Consider the following 16755-nt stretch of genomic DNA (forward strand, 5'->3'; position numbering starts at 1 on the left):
TTAAAAGACCCTACTAGACCTTACTAGAACTTAACAGACAATACTAGACCTTAACAGATCTTAACATGATCCTATTAGAACTTACTAGACCTTAACAGACCTTACTGGACCTCAACAGACCCTACGAGACCTTACTAGACCTTAACAGACCTTATTAGACTTTAACAGACCCTACTAAACCTTAAAAGAACTTACAAGACCTTAAAAAACCTTACTAGACCTTACTAGACCTTAAACGACCCTACTAGACCTTACCAGACCCTACTAGACCTTACTAGACAATACTATAACTTACTAGAGGTTAACAGTCAAAACTAGACATTAACAGACCCTACTAGACCTTAAAAGACACTGCTAGACCTTAACAGACCCTACTAGACCTTAACAGACCCAACTAAACCTTAAAAGACCTTATTATACCTAACTACACCTTAACAGACCCTACTAGACCTCAATAGACCTGAACAGACCCTACCAGACCTTACTAGACTTTAACAGACTCTACTAGACCTTAACAGACCCTACAAGTCCTTACTAGACCTTAACAAACCTTACTAGGCGTTATTAGACCTTTACAGACCTTACTAGACCTTAACAAACCTTACTAGGCGTTATTAGACCTTAACAGACCCTACACGACCTCACTAGACCTTAAAGAAGCCTACCAGACCTTACTAGACTTTAATAGACCCTACTAGAACTTAACAAACATTACCAGACTCAAATAGACCTTAACAGACCATACTAGACCCTACTAGACCTTGCCAAAAAATACTAGACCTTTCTAGACCTTAACAGACCATACTAGCCCTTTACAGACCCTACTAGACCTTACTACACATTAACAGACCCTATTAGACCTTACTAGACCTAAAAAGACAATACAAGAGATTATCAGACCCTACTAGACCTTAAAGGACCTTAACAGACCCTGCTACACCTTACTAGACCTTTACAGACCCTAAAAGACAAAAACAGACCCTACTAGACCTTAACAGACCATAAAAGACCCTACTACACCTTAACAGACCCTACTAGACCTAAACAGACCTTACCACACCCTACTAGACGTTAAAAGACCGTAGTAGACCTAACTAGACCTTAACAGACCTTACTAGACCTAAACAGACCATACTAGACCTTAAATGACCTTACTAGAACTTAACAGACCCAACAAAACCTTAGTATAACTTAACAAACAATATTAGACCTTACTAGATACTCCTAGACCCTACTAGATCCTACAAAACCATTCACAGACAATACTAGACATTAACAGAACTTAATAGACCTTAAAAGACCTTAACAGTCCCTGCTAGACCTTATCAGAACTTAACAGACCTTTACAAGACCTTAACAGACCTTACAAGACCTTAACAGACCCTAATAGACCTTAACAGACAAAACTAGACATTATCAGACCCTACAAGACCTTAACAGACCCTACTAGACCTCACTAGGACTTAACAGAACCAACTCGACCTTAAAAAACCCTAGAAAACCTTAACAAACCTTATAAAGCGTTATTAGACATTAACACACCTTACTAGACCTTACCAGACCCTACTAGACCTTACCAGACCCTACTAGACCTTAACAGACACTAGAAGACCTTAACAAATTTTAAAAGGCGTTATTAAACCTTAAAAGACCCAAATAGACCTTACCAGACCCTACAAGACCTTACCAGACCTTAACAGACCCTACTAGACCTTAACAGACCCTACTAGACCTTAACAGAACCCACTAGACCTAAACAGACCCCAGAAGACCTTAAAAAAACTTATTAGGCGTTGTTAGACCTTAACAGACCATACTAGACCTTAAAAGACCTTAACAGATCCTACTAGACCTTAAAAGACCCTGCTAGAGCTTACGAGACATTTCTAGACCTTAAAACACCCTACTAAACCTTACTAGACCTTAACAGACCTTAAAAGACCTTACTAGACCTTGAGAGACCTTACTAAACCTTAACAGACCCTACTAAACCTTACTAGACCTTAACAGACCTTAAAAGACCTTACTAGACCTTGAGAGACCTTATTAAACCTTAACAGACCCTACTACACCTTACTAGACCTTAACAGACCTTAAAAGACCTTACTAGACCTTGAGAGACCTTAAAACACCCTACTAAACCTTACTAGACCTTAACAGACCTTAAAAGACCTTACTAGACCTTGAGAGAGCTTATTAAACCTTAACAGACCCTACTAAACCTTACTAGACCTTAACAGACCTTATAAGACCATAATAGACCTTAACAGACCTTACTAGACCATACTAGACTTTAACAAACCCTAATAGACATTACTAGAACTTAAAAGACCTTACTAGACACTACTAGACCTTAACAGACAATACTAGACATTAACAGACCCTACTAGAACGAACTAGACCTTAACAGACCCTGCTAGACCTTATCAGACCTTAATTGACCTTTACAAGACCTTAACAGACCCTTCAAGACTTTAACAGACCCTACTAGACCTTATCAGATTTTACAAGACCTTAACAGACCCTGCTTGACCTTATCAGATTTTATCTGACTTTAACAGACCTTTACAAGATTTAAAGACCCTACTAGAACTTAACAGACCCTACTAGACCTTAACAGACCTTACCAGACCCTAAAAGACCATAACAGACCCAACTAGACCTTAAAAGACACTACTAGACCCTAGCAGACCCTACTACACCTAAACAGACATTAACAGACATAACTAGACATTAACAGACCCTACTAGACTTTACCAGACCTTAACAGACCCTACAAAACCTTAGTAGACATTACCAAATCTTACTAGACCTTATTAGACCCTACAATACCTTACTAGAAATGACCAGACATTACTAGACCTTACTAGACATTACCAGACCTTACTAGACCTTAACAGACCATGCTAGACCTAAACAGACCCTACTAGACCTTAATAGACCCTACTAGACTTTAATATACCATAACAGACCATAATAGACCTTAACAGACTTTACTAGACCTTAACAGACCCTACAAAACCTTACTAGATCTTAAAAGGAAAAATTAGACACTAACAGACCATACTAGACTGTAACAGACCTTACTAGACTTTATCATATCCTACTAGACCTTACTAGACCTTAACAGACCATACTAGAACTTAACAGATCTTAACAGATCCTGCTAGAACTTATCAGACCTTAACAGACCTTACTAGACCTTAAAAAACCATACTAGACCTTAACAGACAATACTAGACCTTAATAGACCTTGCTACACCTTACTAGACCTTAACAGACCCTACATGACTATAACAGACCAAGCTAGACCTTAACAAACCTTAAAAGACCCTAATAGACCTTAACAGACATTAAAAGACATAACTAGACATTAACAAACCCTACTAGACCTTACTAGACCTAAACAGACCCTACAAAACCTTACTAGACCTTAACAGAAAAAACTAGACATTAACAAACCTTACTGGACCATAACAGACCTTACTAGACCTTAACAGACCTTTATAGACCTTAACAGACTATACTAGACCTTAACAGATCTTAACAGACGCTGCTAGAACTTATCAGACCTTAACGGACCTTAAAAGACCATACTAGACCTTAACAGACCATACTACACCGTAACAGACCTTAAAAGACCTTTATAGACCTCAACAGACCATACTAGAACTTAACAGATCTTAACAGACCCTGCTAGAACTTATCAGACCTTAAAAGACCCTACTAGATCCTAACAGACATTAAAAGACATAACTAGACATTAACAAACCCTACAAGACCTTAACAGACCCTACTAGACCTTAACAGACATTAAGACATAACTAGACATTAACAAACCCTACTAGACCTTATCAGACCTTAACAGACCCTACTACACCTTAACAGAACTTACATCTTAAAAAACCTTAACAGACCCAACTAGATCTTACCAGACCCTACTAGACCTTAAAAGACCTTACTAGAACTTAAGAGACCCTGCTAGACCTTATCAGACTTTAACAGACCTTTACAAGATTTTAACAGACCCTACTAGACATTACTAGACCTTAACAGATCCTACAAGACCTTAGTAGACATTAAAAAACTTTAATAGACTTTATTAGACCCTACTAGACCTTACTAGACATTACCAGACCTGACTAGACATTACCAGACCTTACTAGACCTAAACAGACCCTACTAGATCTTAATAGACCCTACTAGACTTCAATATACCATAACAGAACATAATAGACCTTAACAGACCCTACAAAACCTTACTAGATCTTAACAGACCCTACTAGACCCTAACAGACCCTACTAGAAATTACAAGAACTTAACAGACCCTACTAGACCATACTAGAACTTAACAGACTCTACTAGAACCTAACAGACCTTACTAGACATTACTAAAACTTAACAGATTTAACTAGACCATACCAGACCTTAACAGACCCTAATAGATCTTACTACACCTTAACAGGCCCTAAGAGACCTTACTAGACCTTAACATACCTTAAAAGACCCTACTAGACCCCACCAGACCCTAATAGACCTTAACAAACCATACTAGACTTTACTAGACCTTAACAGACCATACTAGACCTTACTAAACCTAAACAGACCCTACTAGACCTTAACAGACCCTACTAGACTGTACTAGACCTGATCAGACCTTTTCAGACCCTACTAGAACTTACAAGACATTAACAGACCCTACTAGACCTTAACAGAACCTACAAGACCTTACTAGACCTTACCAGACCCTACTAGACCTTATTAGAAACTACTAGACCTTAACAGACCCTACTAGAAAATACTAGATGTTAACAGACCCTACAAGACATTACTAGACCCTACTAGACCTTAATAGACCCTAATAGACTTTACTAGACCTTACTAGATCTTAACAGACCCTACTAGACCTTAACAGACCCTACGAGACCTTACTATGCATTAACAGACTCTACTAGACCTTACTAGGCCTTAACAGACCCTACATGGCATGAATCCAAGATGGCGGCGCGTTAACACGCAGCGGCCGCTCTGGGGTCGAAAGACGGTGTTTTTTTGTTGTTTTCAGGAAAAGTTTGTAAGTTTGTTTAGGACAGTTTTGTTTATAAACGTATGGAAACCACTTTTGACTTAGTTTACAACCGCCAGACACTGCTACAATTGAGAAAACAGTCAGAAACCAACCTGCAAGATGATCTGCAGCGAACTCTGCATGAACTCTGCCTACTTCGCGAACCAGGCCTGCAGTCCTCGGTGTTACCTGAAGCAGGTGACCGGGGGAGGGGGCGCCGCAAGCGGTGCTCGAGGAAGCAGAAGCGTGGAAAGCGAGCCGGGGTCCGTGCTAGGCTAAAAGCTAACCCAAGCCGGCCGGCTCTACCATCGTTATTCCTCGCAAATGCATGCTCTCTGGAGAATAAACTGGACTGTATCAGACTTCAGCGAACTACCCAATGTGAGTACAGGGACTGTTGTGTTTTAATTTTCACTGAAACATGGCTTAGCGACAACATTCCAGACAGTGCCATTCAGCTAGATGGGCTAGCATCGTATCAAGCCGACAGAAATGCAGCTCAGTCCGGTAAAACACGAGGAGGAGGCGTTTGTGTTTACATTAACACCGAATGGTGCAAGGACTCTGTGCTTGTTGTGGCGTACTGTTCTCCGATGGTGGAATTTGCTATTGTTAGATGCAGACCTTTTTATTTACCACGGGAATTCACCAGCGTGCTTATTGTCGCGGTGTATCTTCCGCCCAGCGCGAACGCGAAGGAAGCATTGAGCGAACTTTACAGAGCCATCAGCGAACTGCAGAACACACATCCAGACGGGCTGTTTATTATCGCTGGGGATTTTAATCATGCAAATCTCAAGTCTGTTCTCCCTAAATTCCATCAGCATGTGGACTTTGCTGCGAGAGGAGCGAACACGCTGGATAATGTTTACACGAACATTGCCGGTGCGTACCGGGCGGAGCCCCGCCCCCACCTCGGATACTCAGACCACATCTCTGTAATGCTAATTCCAGCATACAGAGCACTCATCAGGCGCTCCAGACCTGTACAGAAACAGGTGAAAACCTGGCCAGAAGGATCCATCTCTGCTCTTCAGGACTGTTTTGAGTGCACTGACTGGGACATGTTTAGGGAGGCTGCAACATACGGCGATTACACTGATCTAGAGGAGTACACGACTTCAGTGACCTGCTACATCAGCAAATGCATTGAGGATGTCACTACCACTGGAACCATCACTTCCAGACCCAACCAGAAGCCGTGGATGACTCCAGAGGTGCGTGCACTGCTGAGGGCCCGAGACTCCGCTTTTAAAGCAGGTGACCAGCCGGCCCTGAGAACAGCGAGAGCCAGACTGTCCCGGGCAATCCGAGAAGCAAAGCGCGCACACGGCCAGAACATCCACAGCCACTTCCAGAACAGCGGTGACACACGGCGCTTGTGGCAGGGCATCCAGGCCATCACCAACTACAGGACGACTCCACCCGTCTGTGACAGTGATGCCTCCCTTCCAGATGCGCTGAATGACTTCTACGCTCGGTTCGAGGCGCAGAACAACATGTTGGCGAGGAAGATGATCCCACCTTGTGACGACCAGGTGCTTCGTCTCACCACAGCGGACGTGAGGAGAACTCTGCACGGAGTCAACCCACGGAAAGCTTCTGGACCAGACAACATTCCTGGCCGAGTGCTCAAAGGATGTGCAGACCAGCTGGCAGATGTATTCACTGACATCTTCAACATCTCCCTGAGCAGCGCCATCGTTCCAACGTGCCTCAAGACGACCACCATCGTACCCGTGCCAAAGAAGTCATCTGTGTCATGCTTCAACGACTATCGTCCCGTAGCACTCACGCCTATCATCATGAAGTGCTTCGAGAAACTAGTCATGAGGCATATTAAGACACTACTGCCTCCCACCATGGACCCACTGCAGTTTGCGTACCGTCCTAACCGCTCAACGGACGACGCCATATCCACTACACTTCACCTGGCTTCTACACACCTGGACAGAAAGAACACTTACGTCAGGATGCTGTTCATAGACTTTAGCTCAGCATTCAACACCATCATTCCTCAGCATCTAATTGGAAAGCTGAGCACGCTGGGCCTGAACACCTCTCTCTGCAACTGGATCCTGGATTTCTTGATTGAGAGACCTCAGTCCGTCCGGATCGGTAAGAACACCTCCAGCACCACCACACTGAGCACCGGCGCTCCCCAAGGCTGTGTGCTCAGTCCACTGCTGTTTACTCTGCTTACGCACGACTGTACAGCAATGCACAGCTCGAATTCCATCGTTAAGTTTGCAGACGACACAACTGTGGTGGGACTCATCAGCAACAACGATGAGTCAGCGTACAGAGAGGAGATACAACATCTAACGGACTGGTGCCAAGTCAACAACCTGTCTCTGAACGTGGATAAAACCAAAGAGATGGTCATTGACTTTAGAAAGACACTAAGGGACCACTCCCCACTGCACATCGACGGCTCATCTGTTGAGATCGTCAAGAGCACCAAATTTCTCTGTGTTCATCTGGAGGAGAATCTCACCTGGACACTCAACACCAGTTCTATCACCAAGAAAGCCCAGCAGCGTCTCTACTTTTTGAGAAGACTGAGGAAAGCTCATCTGCCAACCCCCATTCTCACCACATTCTACAGAGGAACAATCGAGAGCATCCTGAGCGGCTGCATCACTGTCTGGTTCGGAAATTGTACTGCGTCGGACCGCAGGACTCTCCAGCGAGTAGTGAGGACAGCTGAAAAGATCATCGGGGTCGCTCTTCCATCTCTCACGGACATTTTTAACACCCGCTGTATCCGCAAAGCTCTCAGCATTGTGGACGATCCAACCCATCCATCACATGGACTTTTTACTCTGCTCCCGTCTGGGAGACGATACCGCAGCATCCGGACTAACACAACCAGACTGTGTAACAGTTTTATCCCTCAGGCAATCAGACTCCTCAACTCAGTACTGTAACAATTTCCTCCGGAAATTTTCTGCTGCCACACACTGAACTGTATTGACTATGTTACTTGCATTTTTTGCACACCTCCTGGAACTGAACAAGTAATTTCTGCACCTTACTTGTATTTTTGCACCTTATTTACTTTTAAGGCACCTTATCGGCATTGCCAATTTTACGCTGCTAATGTACAACATGTCACTACCTCATGAACCATTGTACCATCTATTCACCATCATGTACTAACACTTGTCTTTAGTCCTGTCTTCTAATTACTTGTTTATATTAGGGATAATTAGGAATATCTTTTGTAGTTATTTATTATAGGATTTTTTGTATTTATTGTTGTATTTTACACTGTTTTGTATTGTCTTGCACTTTTTGTACCGTGTTACACCGTGATCCTAGAGGAACGCTGTTTCGTTTCAATATGTACTTGTATGTAGCTGAAATGACAATAAAACCTCTCTGACTCTGACTAGACAATACTAGACTTTAACAGACCCTACAATACCTTACTAGACCTTAACAAACCCTACAAAGACCTTTCAAAACATTACCAGAACCTACATGACCTTAGAAGACCTTACCAGACCCTACTAGACTTTACTAGACCCTACTAGACCTTATTAGACCTTAACAGACCCTACTAGACCTTAACAGACCCTACTAGACCTTAACAAACAGACCCTACTAGACCTTAATAGACCCTAACAGACCCTATTAGACCCTACAAGACCTTAACGGACCCTACAAGACCTTAACATACCCTACTAAACCTTACTAGACCTTTCTTGAACATAACAGACCCTACTAGACCTTTAAAGACCCTATTAGACATTAAAAGACCTTAACAGACTCTACTAGACCTTAACAGACCCTACCAAACCTTTCAAGACCTTAACAGACCCTACTAGACCTTAACAGACCCTACTAGACCTTAACAGACCCTACTAGACCTTAACAAACAGACCCTACTAGACCTTAATAGACCTTAACAGACCCTATTAGACCCTACAAGACCTTAACGGACCCTACAAGACCTTAACATACCCTACTAAACCTTACTAGACCTTTTTTGAACATAACAGACCCTACTAGACCTTAAAAGACCCTATTAGACATTAAAAGACCTTAAAAGACTCTACTAGACCTTAACAGACCATACTAGACCTTACTAGACCTTCACAGACCCTACTAAACCTTACTAGACCTTTCTTGAACATAACAGACCCTACTAGACCTTTAAAGACCCTATTAGACATTAAAAGACCCTACCAAACCTTTCAAGACCTTAACAGACCCTACTAGATGGTAACAGACCCTAAAATACCTTATTTGAACCTACTAGACCTTAAAAAACCTTAACAGACCGTAATAGACCCTACTAGACCTTAACAGATTTTACTAGACTTTAACAGACCCTACTAGAGCTTATTAGACCCTTCCAGACCTTACTAGAACTTGAAATATCCTACTAAAATCTAACAGACCCTAATAGACCTTACTTAACCTTTAAAGACCCTACTAGACCTTAACAGACCCTAAAAGACCCAACAATACCTTACCAGACCTTACAAGACCTTAACAGACCCTACTAGACCTTACTAGACTTTAAGAGACCCTACTATACCTTACTAGACCTTAACAGACCCTACTAGACCTTAGTAGAACTTACGAAACCCTACTAGACATTACAATACCTTATCAGACCCTACTAGACCTTAACAGATCTTAACAAACTTTACTATATTTTACTAGACCTTAACAGACCCTACTAAATCTTACTAGACCTTTCTTGAACATAACAGACCCTACTAGACCTTTAAAGACCCTATTAGACATTAAAAGACCGTAACAGACCCTACCAAACCTTTCAAGACCTTAACAGACCCTACTAGACCTTACTAGACGGTAACAGACCCTAAAATACCTTACTTGAACCTACTAGACCTTAACAGACCCTAATAGACCCTACTAGACCTTAACAGATCTTACTAGACTTTAACAGACCCTACTAGAGCTTATTAGACCCTTCCAGACCTTACTAGAACTTTAAAGATCCTACTAAAATCTAACAGACCCTAATAGACCTTACTTAACCTTTAAAGACCCTACTAGACCTTAACAGACCCTAAAAGACCCAACAATACCGTACCAGACTTTACAAGACCTTAACAGACCCTACTAGACCTTACTAGACTTTAAGAGACCCTACTATACCTTACTAGACCTTAACAGACCCTACTAGACCTTAGTAGAACTTACGAAAACCTACTAGACATTACAATACCTTATCAGACCCTACTAGACCTTAACAGATCTTAACAAACCTTACTATATTTTACTAGACGTTAACAGACCCTACTAAAACTTACAAGACGTTAACAGACCTTTTTTGAACATAACAGACCCTACTAGACCTTAAAAGACCCTATAAGACACTAAGACCTTAACAGACTCTACTAGACCTTAACAAACCCTACAAGACTTTACAAAACCTTACCAGAACCTACATGACCTTAGAAGACCTTACCAGACACTTCTAGACCTTACCAGACCTCAACAGACCTTCAAAGACCTTACTAGACCTTTCTAGACCTTAACAAATCCTTTTAGACCTTTTTAGACCTTAACAGACCATACTAGGCATTAACAGACCCTACTGGACCTTATTAGACCTTAACAGACCCTACTAGACCTTACTTGACCTCCATTTCTGCATTTCAGGCCTGCAACACATTCAAAAAAAGTTGGGACGAGGGCAATTTAGGGCTAGTAATGAGATGAAAAAACTAAATAATGATGTGATTCCAACAGGTGATGTCAACAGGTGATTGTAATCATGGTTTGGTACAAAAGCAGCATTCAGGAAAAACTCTTTGATGAGCAAAGATGATCAGAGGATCTCCAGTTTGTCCACAAATGTGTGAGAAAATGATTGAAATGTTTAAAAACAATGTACCTCAAAGAAAGATTGGAAGGGATTTGCATATTTCTTCCTCTATAGTGCATAATATCATTAAACCATTCAAGGAATCAGGAGGAATTTCAGTGCGTAAAGGCCAAGGGTGCAAGCTTAATCTGAACGCCTGTGATCTTTGATCCCTCAGACGGCACTGCATCAAGAATCACCACTCAACAATAGCTGATATAAATACTGGACTGGCCTGCCTATAAGATAAATCTCAGTGGTGCTATTGGCGGATCAGGCACCTACACAGACATGACTGGCTATGTCGCAGGGGGGGATGGCCGAAACAGCCTAGCCATTGGAATACGCACATCAGTGCACTTTCAGTGTCAGTCTTGAACCTGAATAAAATAAAGTGTGTTAGGAAGGGCATTTCGCAATAAACAGTGATTAAGTCAGGCATGTAGAACAGAACAATTAGTTGTGGTGACCCCTAAATATGGGAAAAAATATATGCATAAAAAGAATAACACATAATACTGTATGTATTACTTTTTAACTGAGACATTTTATAGGTATTTAACATATTTTTATTAAATAACATGACAGTGAGAAATCACTGTGTTTGGATATAATAATAAAATGCTACATTAAGCATAAATAACAAATCAGCATGTTTTTAATTATGTAAAAAATATTATAAGCATTTATAAGTAAAAATCTGTATGTGTAACTACATGTCCCTTACAAGTGCATATTAATATTTAAATTAACTGTATACTGACTTCCTCTCCTAATAACTATAGTTAGACACCAATGGATTAAATCTTATCTTTATGTACATAAAAATAGGCCTATATTAAAAAGGTGTCCAAAGTATGTACCCCCACTATTTTTTTCCACATGTAATAAAGCACAACCTTTGTTATTGGGTACTATTTTATCAGTATTTAACATAAAAAAAGGTTTTTGAAAATAGTATGTGTTTGAAAGGGGTTTCATTTTATTTACAGTGATATGGCTGAACACACCGCACATTAAAATAATAGTGATAAATAGTGTTGCATTATTTGGAATGAAGATTTTTTTCTAAGTTCAGGCACTATATTGAATTCCGGTCACGTTTGCATTGTATTTCCTTAGTCTGTGTTTTCCACTAGTGGACAGTAAATGATCCTGCACAGAAACAGACGTGTCTCTGGCACAGAAAGAATGAACTCTGTATGATTACTAACTCATCAGTGTAACTGCACACAAACCTACTTACTCAATGAATCCAAGCACAAACGCACCTCATCAATGAAGTCACAAATGCACTTAATAACAACTAGAGCATCACATTACAAATTCAAAGGTACCAAGCAGTAATGATCATTGTGGTCTGCAACTGTAATAACACGTCCAAAGCAACATTTCAGAGCAGGGAAACCCAAAGCTTTCTGTGCCTTAACCTACAGCCAAATCTTGGCAAACCTCTAAATAACTTTTCTGTCAAATTCCACCAATCCACAAATTAATTCATTTTCAACTGATTTCTTCAATTAAAAATGTAACTTTTATCGACATTACCTTGCTATTAGCAAGTAACTTTAAAGATTTTGCATAGATGTTACACACTCAAGAAACTACTGGAACTACTGCTAAATAAATAAAAAAAACAATATAAATTCTGAATGTTCATTCTGTCACATTTTGTTCAGTCTTTTGGATTGACAAATAATTTTATTAATAAAAAAATCAACCATAGTTTTAAAATAAAAACTGAATTTATTTTGTTTGGGATAATTAAAAGTGACATATTGAATTTAGGGACTTGTTTTGTCAACCTTCTCTTAATATTATCCAAATATCACATTAATTGTTGTAAATTTATGAATAATAGACCAAATTTCAACACTTTTAAGGCATCCCTCATATCTTACATTAATACTTTAGAACGTGAAGCAAATAGTACATTGACTTTGCTTGAAAACTTCTCTATTCCTTAATATTTATAAAAAATCATTAAATGGTATTATTTATGAATTTCTGCTTTAGCTATATTTATTTATATTTCATTTTCATTATTTCGTTTTTACCTCGAGCAATTTTTAGTTAACTATTGTCTAACTTCCATTGTGTACTTTACATTTTGGCTGTGATATGTTGTACTCTTGTGTAGTATACATGTTGTAAAGTTTTGTAAAGTTTTAACATTAAAATGCAATTAAAAAAAACTTGTTATTAGCAAAGACTAACAAAACTGTGATGACTATGGCTAGCTATGTAGCAACAATCAATTATCAGTTCTTATTTACTTTTTTCCTGCTGTCCCAACTTTTTTAAAATTTGGGTTTGGAAATTATTTGCTCTAACAAATGCAAGTGGAAACAAACAATACAATTGCAACACATTTAAAAGCATATACATATAAATAATAGCACTTGATCAAAGTAAATACAAGTGACTTAACATTAATTAAAAAAAAAAAGTCATGATATTATGCACATAAACAGAACCAGTGATGTTTTGTTGTACTGTTTTCAACACGTAATAATCAAGACAATATTAGAAACAATGTAAAAACAGAAACAAATTAGAAATGATTTATATACAAATATATTTTATGGGTAATTCATTAATTCCATGTTGCACATCACCTGTGGTTTTACATATTTGCATAAATGTCTTCACTTCTGTCAGGAAACAAAAAATAATTATTATACATATACAATTCAAAATTACTAACATTATTTACAACGTTTATGACTTTGTATTTCTAAATATAAACTGAATGTATCTTTTCAAATTCATAACATTTATTATAATTAGAAGCTTTGAGATGCATACAATAGATATTTAGCTTTACAAGGTTCTTTGTAAAGTAAGAAAAAATGCAAATAAAAAAACCCACACTGCACAGTATAAACCCAGGATATTTCATGCTTTATCAAAAATGATAATTCAAGTACAAAAGTTTTTTTTTTTTTTTTTACTGTATGCCATGTGGGTGCTCACCTTTTACACTCCATCATCCCAAATCTGGTCTGTTGTGCAGTGCCCACAGTCTTAAATGAGCCTAAAAATCAAAAGTATTTCCAAACATAATAAAGTATGCAAAAAGTGAAAATGTAAGAATCTTCTGTACAATATAAAAAATTCAGTTTTCCAACCATGCATTTCATATTTAACAAAAGATTTTAAACTTGCTTGAGATCTAATTATAAAAGATCATAATAAAGTTACAGATGTTGCAGTGTGCTAAATAAATGTATGTGATTAAGGGGAACTTAAAGACATGAGTGTTAACAGGAGTCTGTATCCATTTAAAAAAAGCACACGTACGCACGCAAGCACACACACACACACACACACACACACACACTTTAACCAACTCAAGTGTTAAAAGTTTCAATAAGCGTGTTCTTACCTTTCCTGTAACACACGATCACAATCACCAGGATGATGATGATGATGATTAAAATGGCTGTAAGTGTAGTCACAACAGCAACAAATAATAACAACGAGATCTGATGTTCTTGCACCGCAGCTCCTTTTGAGAAGTAAATTGACTGATTTTGAAGCCCATTTCTTCCATCAATCTGACAGGTGTAGTTGGTGTTGAGCAGATACGCAGGAACTGAGGATGAAGCTCTAAAAAATCCACTTAGGAAAGACACCAGCGAGGCGTTTATGTTCTCGGGCATGATCCATGTTACATTGGGTAGAGGTATTCCTTTAACATCACACGTTACAACCTGCTCTCCAGATGCAAGCGTTCGTATGTAGATGCTCTCTATAGTTCGGGGTACTGTGGCAGAAGAGACACAACAGCTCTGTTAATTGTTTCCAGTACAATGCTTGATTTAAATTAGTAGTAACACTAAACACAACATCTACATCTGTGTTTGTGTGTTTTAGGTACAAATGAATGTAAGCATCACCTTGGATTTTTAATTCGGTTCCGCCTGGAGCTTCATAACTGCCCTCTTTCAGCTCAACACGACAGAAATACTGTTTTTGATCTTCAACTGAGACATTTTTGATAATTAGTGAGAGGTTGCGTGCTTTCGGGTCACCATAGAGTGAGTAACGTCCAAGTGACTTGGAGCAGTTCTGTCCACCTTCAGTCTCATTAGCCTTGCTTATACACCTGAAAATTTCTGGTTCTTGACAAACTTTATGTCGCCAAATCACCGTTACACTCGGCTGAAATTGTCTCGGAGCCGTAAAAGTGCAGGGGAGGACGGCGTCTTCACGAAATCCCACTGTGACAACTTCAGGTACGGTCATTGACCACTTATCCTGGGCCACAGGACCTAAATAATACAAAAATTCATCTGTAAAAAGGTTATGCAGACTTTTAAAGACATTAATTGTTTTGAATGACATAATACAAAATAAATTATAAGCCAAACCTGAGCTGCAAAAGAGAATGTAGAACAGCACAAGCACAAGCTCCATCTTCAGCTGTACTGGATGGCGGTGGTCTTCACACTCTTCTTTATTTTAGAATTAAGAGGAAATCACATGATCACAAAGCTTACTTCCAGTATTTAAATGTATTTGTTATTTTTTTTTAGCGATGCAGTCACATTCACAATCGTTATTGGTTTACCATTTTACCTCTACTGTAATTAATAATTTACTTGGGTATTTAATGTTATTGCTTTGTGCATATAAAAATCATTATAGTAAATGTGGCAGACAGCATCAGTGAAAACCACAAATACTTCCAGTGCTGGTTTGCAACAAAGGGGGGCAAAACCTGTCCTATTAAGCCTATAAACATGACAAGATTGTGCTGGTTCCTCCTTTATAACATCAAAAAGATTCGGCCATTTCTCTCAATGGAAGCCACTCATATTCTTGTCCAATCACTTGTCATCTTAAGGCTGGAGTACTGCAACTCCCTCCTGGCAGGTGCCCCCATGTCCACTATTAAACCCCTGCAACTCATTCAAAATGCAGCTGACCGTCTGGTTTTTAACCAACCTAAACTCTGTCACATCACCCCACTGCTGCGTTCTCTTCACTGGCTTCCTGTAGCTGCACGCATTCAGTTTAAAACAATGATTCTCACCTACAAAGCCAAAAATAGACCAGCCCCAAGCTACCCTAAATAACTCACAAAACTCTGCTGTGTATCACACGCAACCTCCAGGCCTCAAGCCTTGTCTTGATCCTCTACCTAGAACTTGAGGAAGACAAGCATCAAGGCTGTTCTATGTACTTGCACCCAAGTGGTGGAATGAACTTCCCCTGTCTGGGTGTGTTCAAAAACCTAGGGAGCTGCCTTGCTGTCTTACTGCCTACAAGTCAATGACTTATAAGTCAGGTTATTCGAATGCACTACAATTCAATCGGGTTTTGCATTTAGCATCTTGTCATTCAAACAAATGGGATGGGGTGGCACAGCACGCTAGCATGTCAATTAACATCTCCCTTTATGTACCAAAAACGGTTAAATTTGCTGACAAGCCTGAATTTGCAAATAAATATACTTGTGCAAGTTTATACAAGTTAAAAATCAATAATAATTTATTTATGTTTGAATAGAACTCCATTAGTTTCCCCGCACCGTCAGCCATGCTTTTTAAAATTTTTCTGTGAGAGAAGAGCTGCCGCACTGAATGCTGGGATTGCCTTGATCACTAAGGACGCTTCCGATGCTCACTCGTTCTTGAGTCGAAATAACATTGAAATGTTTAGATGCCTAACTAGACAGCTTATTAAGGCATCTAGGATTTCGAACAGCCTCATTCTCGGGAGCGCGTGTAGGATGACGTAAAATGCTGTCTATGTAGAGAGCGCACTAGCTTTTCGAACACACCCTCTGTTTAGGTATCTCTCACTGTCTTTAAAAGACGATAAAAG

At 39.5% G+C, this 16755-nt stretch overlaps 1 protein-coding gene across 1 annotated transcript; it reads right to left on the reverse strand.

The window, feature by feature from the left end:
• Positions 1-13892: 13892 nt before the first annotated feature.
• On the reverse strand, positions 13893-16469 carry LOC134335728 (sialic acid-binding Ig-like lectin 15). The gene is made up of 5 exons (XM_063018324.1): positions 16460-16469; positions 15297-15380; positions 14823-15197; positions 14309-14689; positions 13893-13957 (listed from the first exon to the last, which is right to left on the reverse strand). Exons 1-5 carry the CDS (start codon positions 16467-16469, stop codon positions 13893-13895), a joined length of 915 nt encoding a protein of 304 aa, XP_062874394.1.
• Positions 16470-16755: the final 286 nt, after the last annotated feature.

Source organism: Trichomycterus rosablanca, chromosome 21, assembly GCF_030014385.1.
Source record: "Trichomycterus rosablanca isolate fTriRos1 chromosome 21, fTriRos1.hap1, whole genome shotgun sequence".
Classification (NCBI taxonomy): domain Eukaryota; kingdom Metazoa; phylum Chordata; class Actinopteri; order Siluriformes; family Trichomycteridae; genus Trichomycterus; species Trichomycterus rosablanca.